The sequence below is a fragment of the Camelus ferus genome, chromosome 11 (assembly GCF_009834535.1).
Source record: "Camelus ferus isolate YT-003-E chromosome 11, BCGSAC_Cfer_1.0, whole genome shotgun sequence".
In the NCBI taxonomy this organism is placed as follows: domain Eukaryota; kingdom Metazoa; phylum Chordata; class Mammalia; order Artiodactyla; family Camelidae; genus Camelus; species Camelus ferus.
This window is the reverse complement of record NC_045706.1, coordinates 27,959,914-27,974,195: the sequence shown is the minus strand read 5'-3', so window position 1 is coordinate 27,974,195 and position 14,282 is coordinate 27,959,914. Positions and strand designations below refer to the sequence as shown.

General features: G+C 45.1%; 1 protein-coding gene and 1 non-coding gene across 2 annotated transcripts; both read right to left on the bottom strand.

Moving 5' to 3' along the window:
• Nucleotides 1-422: 422 nt before the first annotated feature.
• On the bottom strand, nt 423-1,637 carry FRAT2 (FRAT regulator of WNT signaling pathway 2). Its single transcript, XM_032491172.1, has one exon. The coding sequence runs from the start codon at nt 1,264-1,266 to the stop codon at nt 571-573; it is 696 nt and encodes a 231-aa protein (XP_032347063.1). The 5' UTR covers nt 1,267-1,637; the 3' UTR covers nt 423-570.
• A 5,332-nt stretch (nt 1,638-6,969) lies between these two features.
• On the bottom strand, nt 6,970-7,041 carry TRNAT-GGU. The gene has a single exon. It is a non-coding gene; the product is annotated as a tRNA-Thr (tRNA).
• Between the last annotated feature and the right edge of the window lie 7,241 nt (nt 7,042-14,282).

The following is a 14,282-nucleotide window of genomic DNA, read 5'->3' as shown; positions in this document are numbered from 1 at the left end:
CACCTCCACCAGTCACCAACCAGGTGGGAGAAAGAGGTCGATGCCAACCCACCCACTACCAAGCTTTTACATTCTTTTTCCCTCCGGAATTTCTTTGCACAGCAATTGTAGCACCATTTTCACTAAGTTCCTCCACCGGAAAATAAAATGTTTCGTGTTATGAGTTTTCAAGTATTGTTATAAAGCCCTCGCGATTCTCGCCCCTTGAAGCCTTGTTTTTAAATAATCCCAGCACACGACACCCCCAAGGGTTAAGTCAGGTACAAGTTGATGCAAGTAGCTGCCATGGTTCTCCCAGTTTATCCCAGGTCCCTGGCCGCGAGGTGGCCGGGGAAGTTCTCACGCGGCACGGACGCATCCTGGCCCGTGAATTTTTCCAAGCAAAAGTTTTCTCAGACAGTCTCGCCGGGACCGGTAACTTCTCGGCTTGAGGTCTCTCCCCACGCGCCTCCCCGCAGCCTAGGCGGTCGCTCCCAGAAAGGCGACGGCGGCTTCAACTCAGGGTTGGTGAAGGTAGGACGCTGTTGGGTCTGTGCAGCAGCCTCCTCTTCCTCCTCGAGGGGCCCCGGGTCAGTGCAAGCCGCCGGAGGGCTGCAGGGCAACCGGGTCCGGTCCCCTGAGCCTGGCGCCGGGCCCAGGGGCGCCCGCGGGGCCTGTGGCTGCAACCGCGGCGACGGCTCGCTGGAGCCTCCGCACGGCTTCCTTGATGAGGTTCCCCGAGAGCACCAGCTGCTGCAGGAGCCGGTGCGGGTCGTCGTCGCTGGCGCGCGCCCCGGCTGGAGGCCATCGGCGCTGTTGCAGGCGGCGGGAGGCGACAGCGCCCCGCAGCCATCCTCGCCGGCACGGACCCGGCAGCGCGCTGGGGCCTGCGGCGAGCTCGGCCACAAAATAGGGCGCAGCCCGGCTCCGCACGCGGCCGCGGTCCCCGAGAGTGCAGCGCAAGGCTCCCGGGGAGGCCGGGCCCCCGGCTTCGGGCGGCAGAAGCAGCGGCAGCGCCGGAGCCCGGGCCCTGTCCTCCCGCACTGCCGCCGGGGGCCGCGAGGTCTGCAGCGATGGCCCCGGGGGCGCGCACGGGGAGGCTGGGCGGTCCTGAGCCGCGTCCAGCTGAAGCGTCTCGCCGATCTGGGCCACCAGCCGGTCCACCTCGCCCGAGCTGCCCAGCGTCACCGACTGTTCCAGCAGGAGGAAGCTGTCCTCCTCCTCCTCCTCCTCCTCTTCCTCCGCTTCCTCGCCGGCTTCCTCTTCCTCCTCCCTCCGGCACGGCATGGCCCTCCGCGCGGGCAACCGGAGCTCCGCGGGCTTCGCTGGCGACTCGGCTGTCTCCGGGACTTGGTGGGCCGCGGCGGAGCCGAGCGCGGATGAGGCTGAAGCCGGGTCCTGGCGGACGAGGAAGCCGCAGCCCCCCTGGAAACCCAGCCGCGCGCCTGCAGCCGCGGGAGCCGGAATCCTACCGGCTCGGGTTGATTTGTAAACAATGGATGACGCCGCCGCCGGGCCCTACCACCGCTCCTGGGCGGGGGGACGCGCGAGGAGGAGGGGCGGCGCGGGCCGCCACGGGCAGCGCAGGACCGTGGTCGGAGCCTTCTTGTGTCTGCGCTCGATGTCTGTCTATGAGGGGATCCCGGGCGCTGGGAGAGCTTCTTACTCCCCTGGCCTGAGGAGCAGCACAAAAAAATGGAGACTCCGATTTGGCCTGGATTGGTTTCTCCCACTCGCGGACACACCCACCCACACACCCAACCCCTCCTCCTCCTCCGACGCTTCCTCCCTCCCCACGTGTAAGCACCGCTTGCGCCGGCCTTGCTCCTCCTCTGCGCACCCGCAGTCACCTGGGCCTGGTGGGGGAGGGCTGGACCCCGCGGCGGACCGCTTCCGAGGGGTGGGGCTGGGGGAATTGGGGGTGGGGAAGGGGGACCTTGCAAAAGAGAGGGGAATCAACCGACCTAGGAAAGGGTCTCTGGCCTTCCCCCTCCGCCCAAGTTCTCAAGTACCCCCACCCCCCACCCCGCCACCTCGCGCCTAGCGCGAGAGAAGTACGCGCCACCGCATGGCTAAAGAAGAATTGACTTTTTTCATTAAAAAAGAATAAAAGAAGTAGAAACACAGTGCGATGGAAAAAATCTAATCATTGGCCTCAAACATGGTCCAAATATAAAAATTTTTTTCTTTTCCAGCCATCTAGTACAACAGCCACACGTACAATGTAACGTTATACACTTTTCCACTTAGCATTACGCCATAAACGGTGTTCGTGTTATTGCATGAACTTTAGAACATATAATGATTACATAAGTTTCCATCAAGTGACTGTACCATCAATTATTAAACAATTTCTTTAATAACGTTTGCTATTTACCTAATTTCACCGTTGTGAATAAGTGTGTGACTAACATTTTTGTGCGTAAAACTTTTTCCATGTTGATTCTTTCCTAAGAACATATTCCCAGGAATAGATACGGATATTGTAAGGTTTGCGATAAATGTACCAAATTGATTTCCAACAACTGGGTAAATTTACTCTCCCATCATTAATGTGTGAGCCTACATTATTCATTGCGCCTTCAGCAGTACTTTAGTATTATAGTTTTTTGTTTTCTTTGCTTTTTGTTGTTGATTTCATAGGTGAAATGAGTAACTCCTTTCAGTGTCTATTTCTTTGATTTTAGTTAGGTATATTTAGGTAGTGCAGTTTTCTAAATTTTGTTAACCAACAACTCTGCTTCCTTTTTTTGTGAATAGTTCTTTAGTAAGTTTTTCCTACTGAGTTTTTCTTATGCATTTGCATGACTCCTCTATATACCAGAAGTTAACTCATTTCTTTCATATTCCACTGTGAATATTTCTTCAAATTTTTTGTTGGCCCTGTGCAGCCATTTTTTTCCACTAAAACTTAAAATTTAATGTAGTCAAATCTATAAAAATCCTTTCCTTTGAAATTTCTAACACAAGGTTAAATTTAGAGTCTTCTTGCCTCCAGATAGTTATTAAACATTCAATTCTATTTTCCTTAGGTTTTTTCCCTGATGTGTCCATTTTTTTTCCCAAGTCCGTCTGAATTAATTTTGGTCATTGGTGTAGGGAGATGACAATTTTTTTTTTCCCTAGAGAGCTTGTCAGGCAGGGCTGTATTTCTTTATTAGGACAGTGGTGTGTGGGCACTATAAACAGAAGCTCCCTCTTGATCATCTCCCAGCTGCTGGTTAAGCCCAGGTTGGAAGGACTGGGTGGGGCTGGGAATATTTTGATCAGCCTGTTGTGTGAAGTCACAAGAACCCTGAACAGGTTGTGCATAGACCTAAAGAGAGTCAAGTCTCATTCCTGTCACATCTTGGTGTGTGGCTCCTGGCAAATCAGTTTACAAGTGTTTTCACTTGTGAAATGGAAAAAATAATCCCTGCCCTGCCTCCCTCTGAGGATTGTTTTCAGGATCAAATGAGATAATGGGAACAGGCTTTGTTAGGCATTACACAAATGTAATGTGGGATTAGGTCCAAGGGTTTACTAACAGAGGCCTGGCTCAGTTCCAGCAAGTCCCTCAGGGAAACAGCTAATATATTAATGATAAAGTTTCCCCTTTGCAGCCCACTAAGTAAAACGTACCCTGAAGGCGTTACTTCTTTGAACTTGCCTGGTCCCTGAATTCTGCCTCGTGTCTACCCTGACCTGGGATTCTTAACCGCCTTCTTGAAGTCAGCCCAGAGGCTCCTACATCCCAAGGTGTGACCCCACAACTCGTTCTGCAGGTTTTGGTGACAGATCCTTTCCCAACGTGCAGCCTTCTTCCTCAGTCTCTTTGGAGGGCTCTTCGTACACTTTACTGATGAAGATTGGAAGCCATTCCCCTTAGAGAGAGTGATTCTCATTTTCATTCTGATGGTACTTACTGGAGAATTTCAAGGGGAATGAAAATTAGGGGAGGGCTTATGGATTTCAGCAGAGTTAAATGGTAATTTTTTTTTTCCTCTTCTCTGTAAGATGATGCCTGCCTGTAAGTAGAGAAAAGCAGTTTTATGCTCCATTGACTTTAAACATTAATGGGGCTGGTGTAGCTATTGTCTCTAAGCCAGCATCCCTGCAAGTCGTTTTTGTCTTCTTGTCAGGGTAATTCCCATAGTGCTCTTAGTACTATAGGAAATGGAGCTTTGAGATGGCATTCTTTTAAAAATCTTCCCTTTGTAATGTTGCTTTTGTGTGGAGATTGCTATGTAAATATACCAGGACTTGGATATTATACTATTCATTATAGAGATGAATTCATTACAGAAGACCAACTCCATTTTATAGGGGCACTTCTCTGGAGAGCTCTGAAAGAGGAAAGTGCTGTGCTGGACCAGTGGGAGGCAGAGAAATGCCCTGGATTAGGAATCAAAATACAAGATGCTAGAGAGGCTCAGATGCAATTAAAAGTAATGAGAGGGTATCAGAAAGGGAAGCGATGAGAGTTGTGTGCCTGGCACGCTGGCTGTCTGCCTGGAAAGAGACATGGAGGGTATTCAGAATCATCCATGAGAGGACATAGAATTCAAGGGTTTTCTGCATTCGTTTAGACTGCATAGAAATCCTTCCCAAGGAGTTTACTTTCCACATGGATTTTGTTATCAGTAACCTGTACTCAGAGACACCAGCCAGGGTGAAGAGAGATGGACTGTAGGCTTGGAATCCCACCTGTATCCAGCCATTTCATTCTTCTATGCCTCAGATCCTGAATCTGTAAAATGGAGATGAGGCGGGTGATCTCTTCTTTACAAAACTGTTGTATTACATAAGAACATGTAGGGGCAGACTTATCACATGACCCTGGGGGTGATATTGGAGTTAAGTTCTGAGAAGGAGAAATAATAGTCTTAGGAACATTTAAGTCTAAAAAAGGAAAATTCTACACTGTGGTTTGTTAATGGATGAATAGATAAATTGCAGTATAACCATGCAGTGGAATATTACTCAACCATAAAAAGAAGTGAAGTGCTATGTGCTACAACATTATGGCTCAGAAACATGCTAAGTGAAAGAAGCCAGAAACAAGAGGTCATGTATTGTGATTCCATTTATAGGAAACATCCAGAATAGGTAAATCCATAGAGGCAGAAAGCAGATTGGTGGTTGCTGGTCTGGGAGTGAGAATGATGGGAGTAGAGGGGGTGACTGCTGTAGGGTACGAGGTTTCCTCTTGGAGCATTGAAAATGTTTTGGAACCTAATAGTGGTGGTGTTGCACAGTGCTGTGGGTGTACTAAATGTCACTGAATTGTATACTTTAAAATGGCTAATTTTGTTATGTGAATTTCACCTCAATTAGAAAAATTCTATGCTGTATCTGGTATTTGATCTAGTTCTTTCTCTATAATTGTAACTGCCATCTATTTGCTGATGGGAAGTTATTGCATCCTCATCCTGCTTCTAGTGCAGGTCGCCAATCTTTTTCAACTTTGAGGTCACATTGAAAATGTCAGATCACCTGATTCCCTTACTCCCATTGCATGATTTTCTGACCAAGGTGAACTGGGTCATTGTTTCCCTCAGTTTGGAAGCAAAGGTTTGTCCAGAAGCAGCCAGGGGACCACAGTGATGAAGATCTTCAGTAATCCTTCCCATCCCAAAGGTTTCTTCTGGTCACCTGCGTCTCTCCTTTGTGCTAAGGGTGTAGGTTGGGGAAGTGGATACAGTACAATGCATAATGGGAAAGAGATTATTTTCAATAAAATTCCTACCTAGGTAATGATGATTAGAATTTGCCTTGGACAAAGCTGTAGGTTCAGACAACAGATCAATGGTCACCAAGGTTAAAGTGATGTTGAGGGGACTGTGAATACAAATGGGAGCACAGGGGAATTTGGGGCAACAGAACTGTTCAGTGTCCTATTGTGGTGATGGTTACACACATCTGTACATAAGTCTTAAAACTGAGAACTATACACCAAAACAACAAAACAGTCAACACACATACCATGTATTACTTATGGTGGTGGTTTCATGAGTGTATACATTTCCCAAAACTTAATGAATAATTAAAACCCACTTCAGGCTTCTGACCACCAGAACTGTAAGATAATAAGGGTGTTGTTTTATGCCACTACATTTGTGGTAATTTGTTAAACAGCAATAGGAAACTAATACACAGTCTAACACAGGAAAATGTGTAAATTAACAATTATCACACCCTACCTTAAACATGGATTATAAAAGGATTGAGTACCAAGTGTGGTGATTCAACCAAGAAGGAGTAATTCAACCGAATCACGAGTTGGGGTGGGGGGTATGGCTCAGTGGTAGAGCACATGCTTAGCATACAGGAGATCCTGGGTTCAATCCCCAGTACCTCCATGAAATAAATAAATAAATATCATCATAACGAGTTAGGAAATACTTTCTGTGAAAATGACCCAGGCTGACACCTCAAAGATGGTGTGGCAAAGTGTTCAGGAAAACATACTCCATCTTCCCTGGGAACACAGCTAGGATATGTTTCCCAGACTCCCTTGCAGTTAAGTGTGGCCAGTGGCTGACTTCTAGCCACGGAAACTTGAGCAGAAACAATGCATGCTGATGCATAAAAACCTCCTCATATGATCATCCGATGCTCTTTCCTACTGTGTGGATGTCAAAGCCCAGGGCAATTTTGGAAGCCACATGCGGAAGATGGCAACCCTCACCCCCCACCACATAACATCTAAGATCACCAGTATAGATTCTGATGAGAATTTTAAAATAACTTTTTGTGTTACATGCTGAAATTTTGAGATTTGTTACAGCATCTGGCATAACACTAATACAGATGGGGAAAAAGAGAAGTGGAGAGAGTAGCACAACCTAAGCAACCTGAAAAGGCTTGGAATGGCTGAAATAGTGTCCAAGGAAGGCAAGAAAGGGTGTACGTGAAGAAGAGGGGGGCAGGGCAAGCTGCACTGGTAAACACTGGGTTATTTTATTTTATTTTATTTTCATTTTTGCATTTTATTTTTTTCCCCTTTATTGAAGGCACTGGGGACTGAACCCAGGACTTCCTGCACACCAGGCAGGAGCTCTACCACTGAGCCATACATACCATCCTACCCCCCTGATTTGCATCTTAAAAAGAGCCACCTGCCCACAGTTGCCAGGGCCCAGAGGAGGCAAACCCCGAAGAACTAAGCATAAAGGCCAGAGGCCAGTTTTGACTAACGGTGAACAGGGGCCTCCCTGCTTGAGAAAGGGCTCCATGGTCTGATCGCTCTGATCGCGTGTAGCCCAAATCCTTCCTTCTGACAAGCCAAGGCTGGGTTGAGTTACTGCCACTGGCCTGCAGGCCCGGCCATCTGTTTCACAGAGTCTTACTGAGTTTGTCCTAGAGAGGGCAGGCAGCTCCCTTCACTTAGGCCATTCTGGATTTTCTTCCCTGAGGAGCTTTGCTTCTGGTTTCATGCACGCGGGAAGGGACAGGTGAGTCCAACATCTGTAGACTCCAATAAGCAAGTGCACTGAGGCCTTCTCTTTCCAGCTTTAGACTCCTGTGGGCAGATACCAGACCTCTTTGGAGACAGTGCTGTTTTCAGCCTCAGAAAAACTATATGATCTCATTCGGGAAAACATAAGCCCCGCCCACCTACCCACTTGGAAATGCAGACTTGAGGACATTTGTCTACAGTCATTCTTACCTGTTGCAGGCCTCTGTCCCTAGGTCTAGTGAGCTGTCCAGGGCGCACAGCCTGTCTGGTTCTGACCAGCTTCAGAGGAGGCACTGCACTGGGAGGTGGACGACTGGAGTTGGAGTGCCAATTCCTCCAGTATCTGGATGCTGAGAACAGCAGTCCCCCGCTCCGGGCCTCATGGTTCCGTTTGCAAAGCAAGGAGTTTGGATTCAATTCCTGAAGGCTTCCCTGGCCTGGGTGAGCTGGGTGAGCTTGGTGAGCAACTCAGCTGCGATATCCAGGCCTGTAATTCCTAGCCTTTCTTCATATTCCTCTCACAAAATTAGGGTGGCCAGCAGCTAGTCCCAAAAATGCTGACAAGGGGGCTGGGAAACTTCTCTGTGCTTTGACTCTGTTTTCAACTCTGTAAAATGGACATAATAAAAACATCTAATTTAGGAGATGCTCTAAGCAGGGAAGGAGGAGCCAGCTGTACCTGGTGATCAGTTTGCTGGCCTGGATAATCTGTGGCCCCTCCTTCTTAATCTAGGCCCCGTGAATGCACAGTTTTAGAAACCTCTTAGCCTTGATTTGGGGTTCATTCTTTTCTCTATTCTGCTATGTGGTTTTAATATTTTCTTTTCCAGCAGTCTTGCTGTATATTTGGCTTTTATTTTATAAATGTATGGATATAGATGGACTATACATTTAAATAAATAAAAATTGCTGTCTCCCCAAAAGAACAAACCTTGCAAGGTTAAATTAAATAAGAATCTAGGTAACAATTCCTAACATTTATTTGTAGTTAATACTGTATGATGTACTGAGCCTTAAAAAGTAATGAAGTACTGACACATGCTACAACATGGATGAAACTTTAAAACATTATGTTCAACGAAAGAAGTCAGACACAAAAGGCCACATACTATATAATTCCATTTATGTCCATTTACGTAAAATGTCCAGCATCAGCAAATCCATAGAGACAGAAAGTTGATTTCCAGAGGAAGTAGGGCGTGAGGAATGACTGCCTAATGGGTACAGGTTTTCTTTTTGGGGTGGTGGAAATGTTCTGGAACTAGTTAATGGTGATGGTTGTAAAACACTGAATTGTATGCTTTAAAAGGGTGACTTTTATGGTATGTGAATTATATCTCAATGAAGCTGTTATCAAAAAGATATCAATAAGAAAATAAAACACCAGAAAAATTAATTAATTAAAAATAGGGCAAAATATTTGAATAGACATTTCATCGAAGAAGACACACAAATGGCTAATAAGTACGCTTGATATCATTCATCATTAGGGAAATGCAACTTCAAGACACAATGAGATACTGGTACACACCCACTAGAAGGATATTAAAATAGACAATACCAGCTGTTGGCAAGGATGTGGAAAGAAGGGAATCCTCATACATTGCTGATGGGGATGTAAAACAGTCAGCTACTTTAGACAACAGTCTGGCAGTTTCTTGAAGGTTTAAACATAAACTTAGCATATGACCCAGGAATGCCACTCCTAAGGCTCTATCAAGAGAAACTGAAACATAAGTCCGTACAAAGACCTGGATGTGAATGTTCCTAGCAGCATTAGTCAAAATAACCCAAAGTTGGAAACAATCCAAACATCTATCAACCAGTGAATGGATAAACACAACGTGTATATATCCATACACTGGAATACTATTCAGCAAAAAAAAGAAATGAACTACTTACATATATTAATATGAGGAGGAACCTCAAAAACACTATGCTAAATCAAAGAAGTCAGATGCCAAACACTACATATTATTTGATTCCATTTATATGAAATATCCAGAGAAGGCAAATTTATAAAGACAGAAAGCAGACCAGTGAGTGCCAGGGGCTGTGGATGAGAGCAGAAAATGACAATAAAGGGTCACAAGGTAACTTTTTGGGGTGGTGGCAATGTTCTAAAACTGGAGTTTGGTGATGGCTGTACAACCTATAAATTACATTAAATATCATAGACTACATTTACAGCGGGTGAGTTTTATGGTATATAAATTATACATCAATAAAGCAGTTAAAATTGCTTTAAGGGAATTTATTGGTTCAATAAAGGAAAACTCTAGAGCTATGATGTCAATTTGGTGGTCCCCAGCCACACAGGGCTATTCAGCTCTTGAAATGTAGCTAGTATGAATTGAGATGTAAAATATACACTGGATTTCATAGACTTAGCATGAATAACAGAATATAAGCTATTCATTAATAATAATTTATGTTATTATATGTTAAATGATAATATTTGGGATATATTGGGTTAAATAAAATATATCATTAAAATTAATCTCACCTTTTTCTTCTTACTTGTTAAATGAGGCTACTAGAAAATTTTCATAGGTGACTTGCATTATATTTCTTTTGGACAATTCTGCTTTAGAAGCAGGTATAGCTACAGATGAACTTTAATCTAGCAGTTCAACAATGTCTCCAAAGACCTGATTTCTTTCCAGTTTGGTCTTCCATGGTGTTGCTTTCATCCTGTAGCTAGCTATCCTCAATGCTGCAGCCAGCAGCTCTTGGAAGGACATGTTTCTTTATCCAAGAGAACAGGGTCTGCGTACTAGAATCTTTCCCAAAAGGGCTGGGATTCACCCATTGGACTGGCTTAGTTCACGTGCTCACCCCTGAACCAATCCCGTGGGCAGGAGGGGAGACGCCATGGAGAGTTCACGCACCCTATTCCTAGAGCTGGTGATAGGATCAGCCTCTCCGGTACTGGAACTGAAATCGAGTGTTAGGAAGGGAAAAGGATGGAATGAATACTGGGAAAGTAACAAGAAATGTTCCCCATTGGGAAAGAGACCTAAATAATAATAACAGTGTGATGAGTGAAGTTACAGAGATATGAATAGACTGCCTGTGACGTGTTCTTGCTGTTGTTTCTGCTTTTCCTTACACATGCTTTGTCTCCTAGTGTGCCAGGTTATCTCTGATTGAATACTGGACACTGTATTTGAAAAATTATTTGTAGAAATAACTTGGGAGCTAGGATGATGTTGTCATCCTCCACATAGGATTTCTGTTTGTTTCTACCAAATTCCTGGGGACACTAGCAGTCCAGACCAACTGACTCCAAGTTCTAGCCTCATGATTCCCTGGGCCATGCAGACAACATTATGGTTTTCAAATGTAGGTGACACATCTTAGATCTTCCTTTACTCCTAGGGTGGAGTCCTTTAGGATCCCAGCCTAAGATGTGTGTGCAATTTATTTGGGTCTCTACTCTTGGTGATTCTCAAACTCAAACTTTTATCCCCTTAACTTCACAAGGCCCCCCAAAGTGCATTTCAGCCTCACAACAGACTCTTTCTAATCTGCACCACCACCCATCCATCCAAACAAAAGTTTCCCTTTTGCTGGGCTCCCTGAGTCCTATCTACTTCTGTGGCTTGGTTAGCTAATTCCTCACTATGCTGTCAGCTCTTTGTTGCTTTTAAGAAGTTTTGATTTAACTGTCTCATTCTACTTTCTTTCTTTCTTTCTATTCAGCAATAAAGTATTGTTAAATTAAGGGATGTACATTTTTTAAGACACAATGATATTGCAGACTCAGACTACAACATAGCATAAACGTAACTTTTATATGCACTGGGAAACCAAAAAATTCATGACTCCCTTTACTGTGATAGTGTTCACTTTATTGCAGTGGTCTGGAACCAAACCTGCAGTATCTCCAAGGTATAACTGTGATCCCTTTGAGAGATTTTGGTATCAGGGTCATACTAGCCTCATAAAATGGGTTGGAACATTCCCTTTTATCTACTGTATGAAGAAATTTGTACAAGGTAGATGTAGTTTTAGTCTTAAATATTTGCTGGTGAAGCCATCTGGAACAGTTTTTGTGTGTGGGGGGGGATTCGATTTTTAAAACAATTATAGGGCTATTCAGGTTTTTTTTTTAATAATTCAAAATTTTTATAGATGATACCCCATTTAAAGTTATTATAAAATATTGACTATATTCCCTGTTTTGTACAATATGACCTGGTAGCTCATTTATTTTATACATAGCATATATTTATTTTAGTTGAACCTCAGAGAATTTTGGACTGAATTGCCACAGAACTCCTTACCAATGACCTTCATATTACTAACTCCAATAATCCTCATCTTACTTGAACTTTCAGCAGATTTGATGTAGCTCATAACTTCTTTTTCCTTGAAATGCTATCTTCTCTTTGTTTTCTGGATACCGTGTTCTCCAGTTTGGTATTTTGTTTGTTTTTTCTACCTCATTGGCTGTTCTTCCTTATCTGTTCTTCATGTTGGGAGTGTCCTATACTCAGCCTTAGATACGTTCTCTTCTCTGTCTACACTCCCCCACTTGTTGATATCCCAGTTTATTTGCTTGAAATACACACACAAACTCCCAAATGTATACATCTATCGTGGTGCTCTCTTCTGAGTTCTGGATTCATCTATCCAGTTGCTTTAGCTGCTCCATTTTCATTTGGATGTCTAGTAGCCATGTCTAAAACTGAACTCCTGATTTTCCTGCCCCTAAAATGCCTCACTGGCCATCTTTCCCATCTTAGTGAGTTGATGGCCACTCTATATCTTGTGACCCCCTATGTTCATAATCTTCCAATGGCTCCCCTTTCCATTGGGTGGAAAAGCTCAGAGTCCTTACAGTGGCCTACAAGACCTATGCCATCTGGCCCCAGTTCACATTCTGATCCCATCTCCCTCTCAATCTCTCAGCTCCAGATGCTTTTCTTTGAATACCCTGAGCACATGCCTGCCTCAGGGCCTTTGAACGTGCTGCTTCCTCCATCTAGAGGAGTTATCTAAAGGTTCCATTCTTCTTGTTTGTTTGTTTTGGGGAGGATAATTAGGTTATTTTTTAATGGAGGTATTGGGGATTGAACCCAGGACCTCATGCATGCTAAGCAAGTGCTCTACCACTGAGCTCTACCCTCTCCCTAAAGGCTCCATTCTTCAGTTCTTTAACTACCTCTCTGATTGCCCAATTTAAAGTTGAAACCACCCCGCGCTCCCACCAAATACTCCCTGTCCCTTTTTCTGTTTTGTAATTCTCTATAACACTTATTGCTTATCCAACATACTAAAATTCCGTATTTATTTTGTTTGGTTCCCCCATGGAGGCTGGCAGTTCTGTTTGTTTTGTTCTTTGATGTATCCCCAGTGCCTAGGACAGTGCCAGACATACAGGGGGCAATGATATACACATATATGGGTTGAATGACTGAATGGATGAAATCTGTGCAGCCTTCATGATCAGGTAAGCAAGGGGCCCAGATTCCCTCTACTGAAGCTGAAGATCCCTCCACGAACAGCACCGAACTTCAGGTTGCAGTTTTCATCCCTCTTACAGACATTTCTCACCATCTCCACCACTGACACCCCCAGCCCTATCCCAGCCTAAGGCACTGCCCCTCCTGTCTGGATTGTAACAGCGGCTTCCCAGCAGGTCTGCTCATTTCCTCTTGCTCTGTTCCATTCTCTGACTCATCCAATAGCCAGTTATCTTAAAAAATAAAAAGAAGCAAGTCTGATCAGGTCAGCCCCTGTATAAATCCTTCCCCTTCCCCCCTCACCATTTCAGTTGGGCAAATCCGAGGCCCTGTGAAACACCCCCACCAGCGGCTTCTCCAGTCTTGGCTGCCCGACTCTCCACCTTGCTCCCTCAGTCCAGCAACCCTGGCCTCCTATCAGGTCTTTGAAGAGGCCACATTCTTTCTGGCTCCAGAGCCTCTGCATGTGCTATGCCTAGTCTGAGCACAGCCCCAAAGTGGGCGAAAGGGGCTTCAGCAGCACTGCCCCCAACCCTGACCACAAACACACACACATTCACACAAACACACAATCTAAGGAAAACAGGGAGCCTGGTCTGCAGCAGAGCTTCACGACAGGTCCCAGCGTGAGCCTACCTTCCAGCCAGATCGCTGCCCCCAGTTCCCGGGGATCTAGACATTTTGGAGCCTTGGTTGTTTAGGCAAACAATCTAACCTGGAGCCTGTTCACCCTTCAGGTCTTAGACAAACATCATTCACTCCAAGAGGCCCTCTCCCCACAGCCTCCTCGCCCACCTCAGATGCCTTCGTGGCATCCACACTTAGACTTCATGGCTATTCCGATCATGTACTTTTTTTAAAATTTATGTTATCTGCCCCCCCCAAACTTCATGAAGGCAAAGTTTCTGTCTGTTTTGTGTGTTACTGTACCTCTGGACTCACAAAATGTGTTTTTGGAAGTATGTCCTTTGCTCAGAATAAATGTATAATACAGGTGTGTGAAGAAAATGATGGAAAGGAAGAAAGTAAAGATTTTCAGGCCAAATCCATCTCCCTCCTTGAAAGGGGAAGAGGAAAGAGGAAGGAATACCTAGCAAACAGCGCTGCCCTGCCCCACCCCACCCCACCCAGTCCTCATAGTCCTTCAGAAAGTCAGTCCTGCTATAGCTCCACCCTTCTCTCACCAAGTACTTTGTAATTCCTGTTTTGTAATTTGTTTTAGTCTGACTCACAGGGCTTTGGGGGTAAAGAGTCCGCAAGATGATAAATAGAACCTGAAGTCCCAACTGCACGCGGCATGTTGAAATTCACAGCCAAGCTTCTTTGCAACACTATGTCCTCCCGGTGCTAAGTTACGTAGGTTGTGGGTAGTGTGGGCTTGAACTCTGGAG

Excerpts from the sequence above, each read along its gene's own strand:
- FRAT2 (XM_032491172.1), bottom strand. The coding sequence starts at position 1,266 with ATGCCGTGCCGGAGGGAGGAGGAAGAGGAAGCCGGCGAGGAAGCGGAG.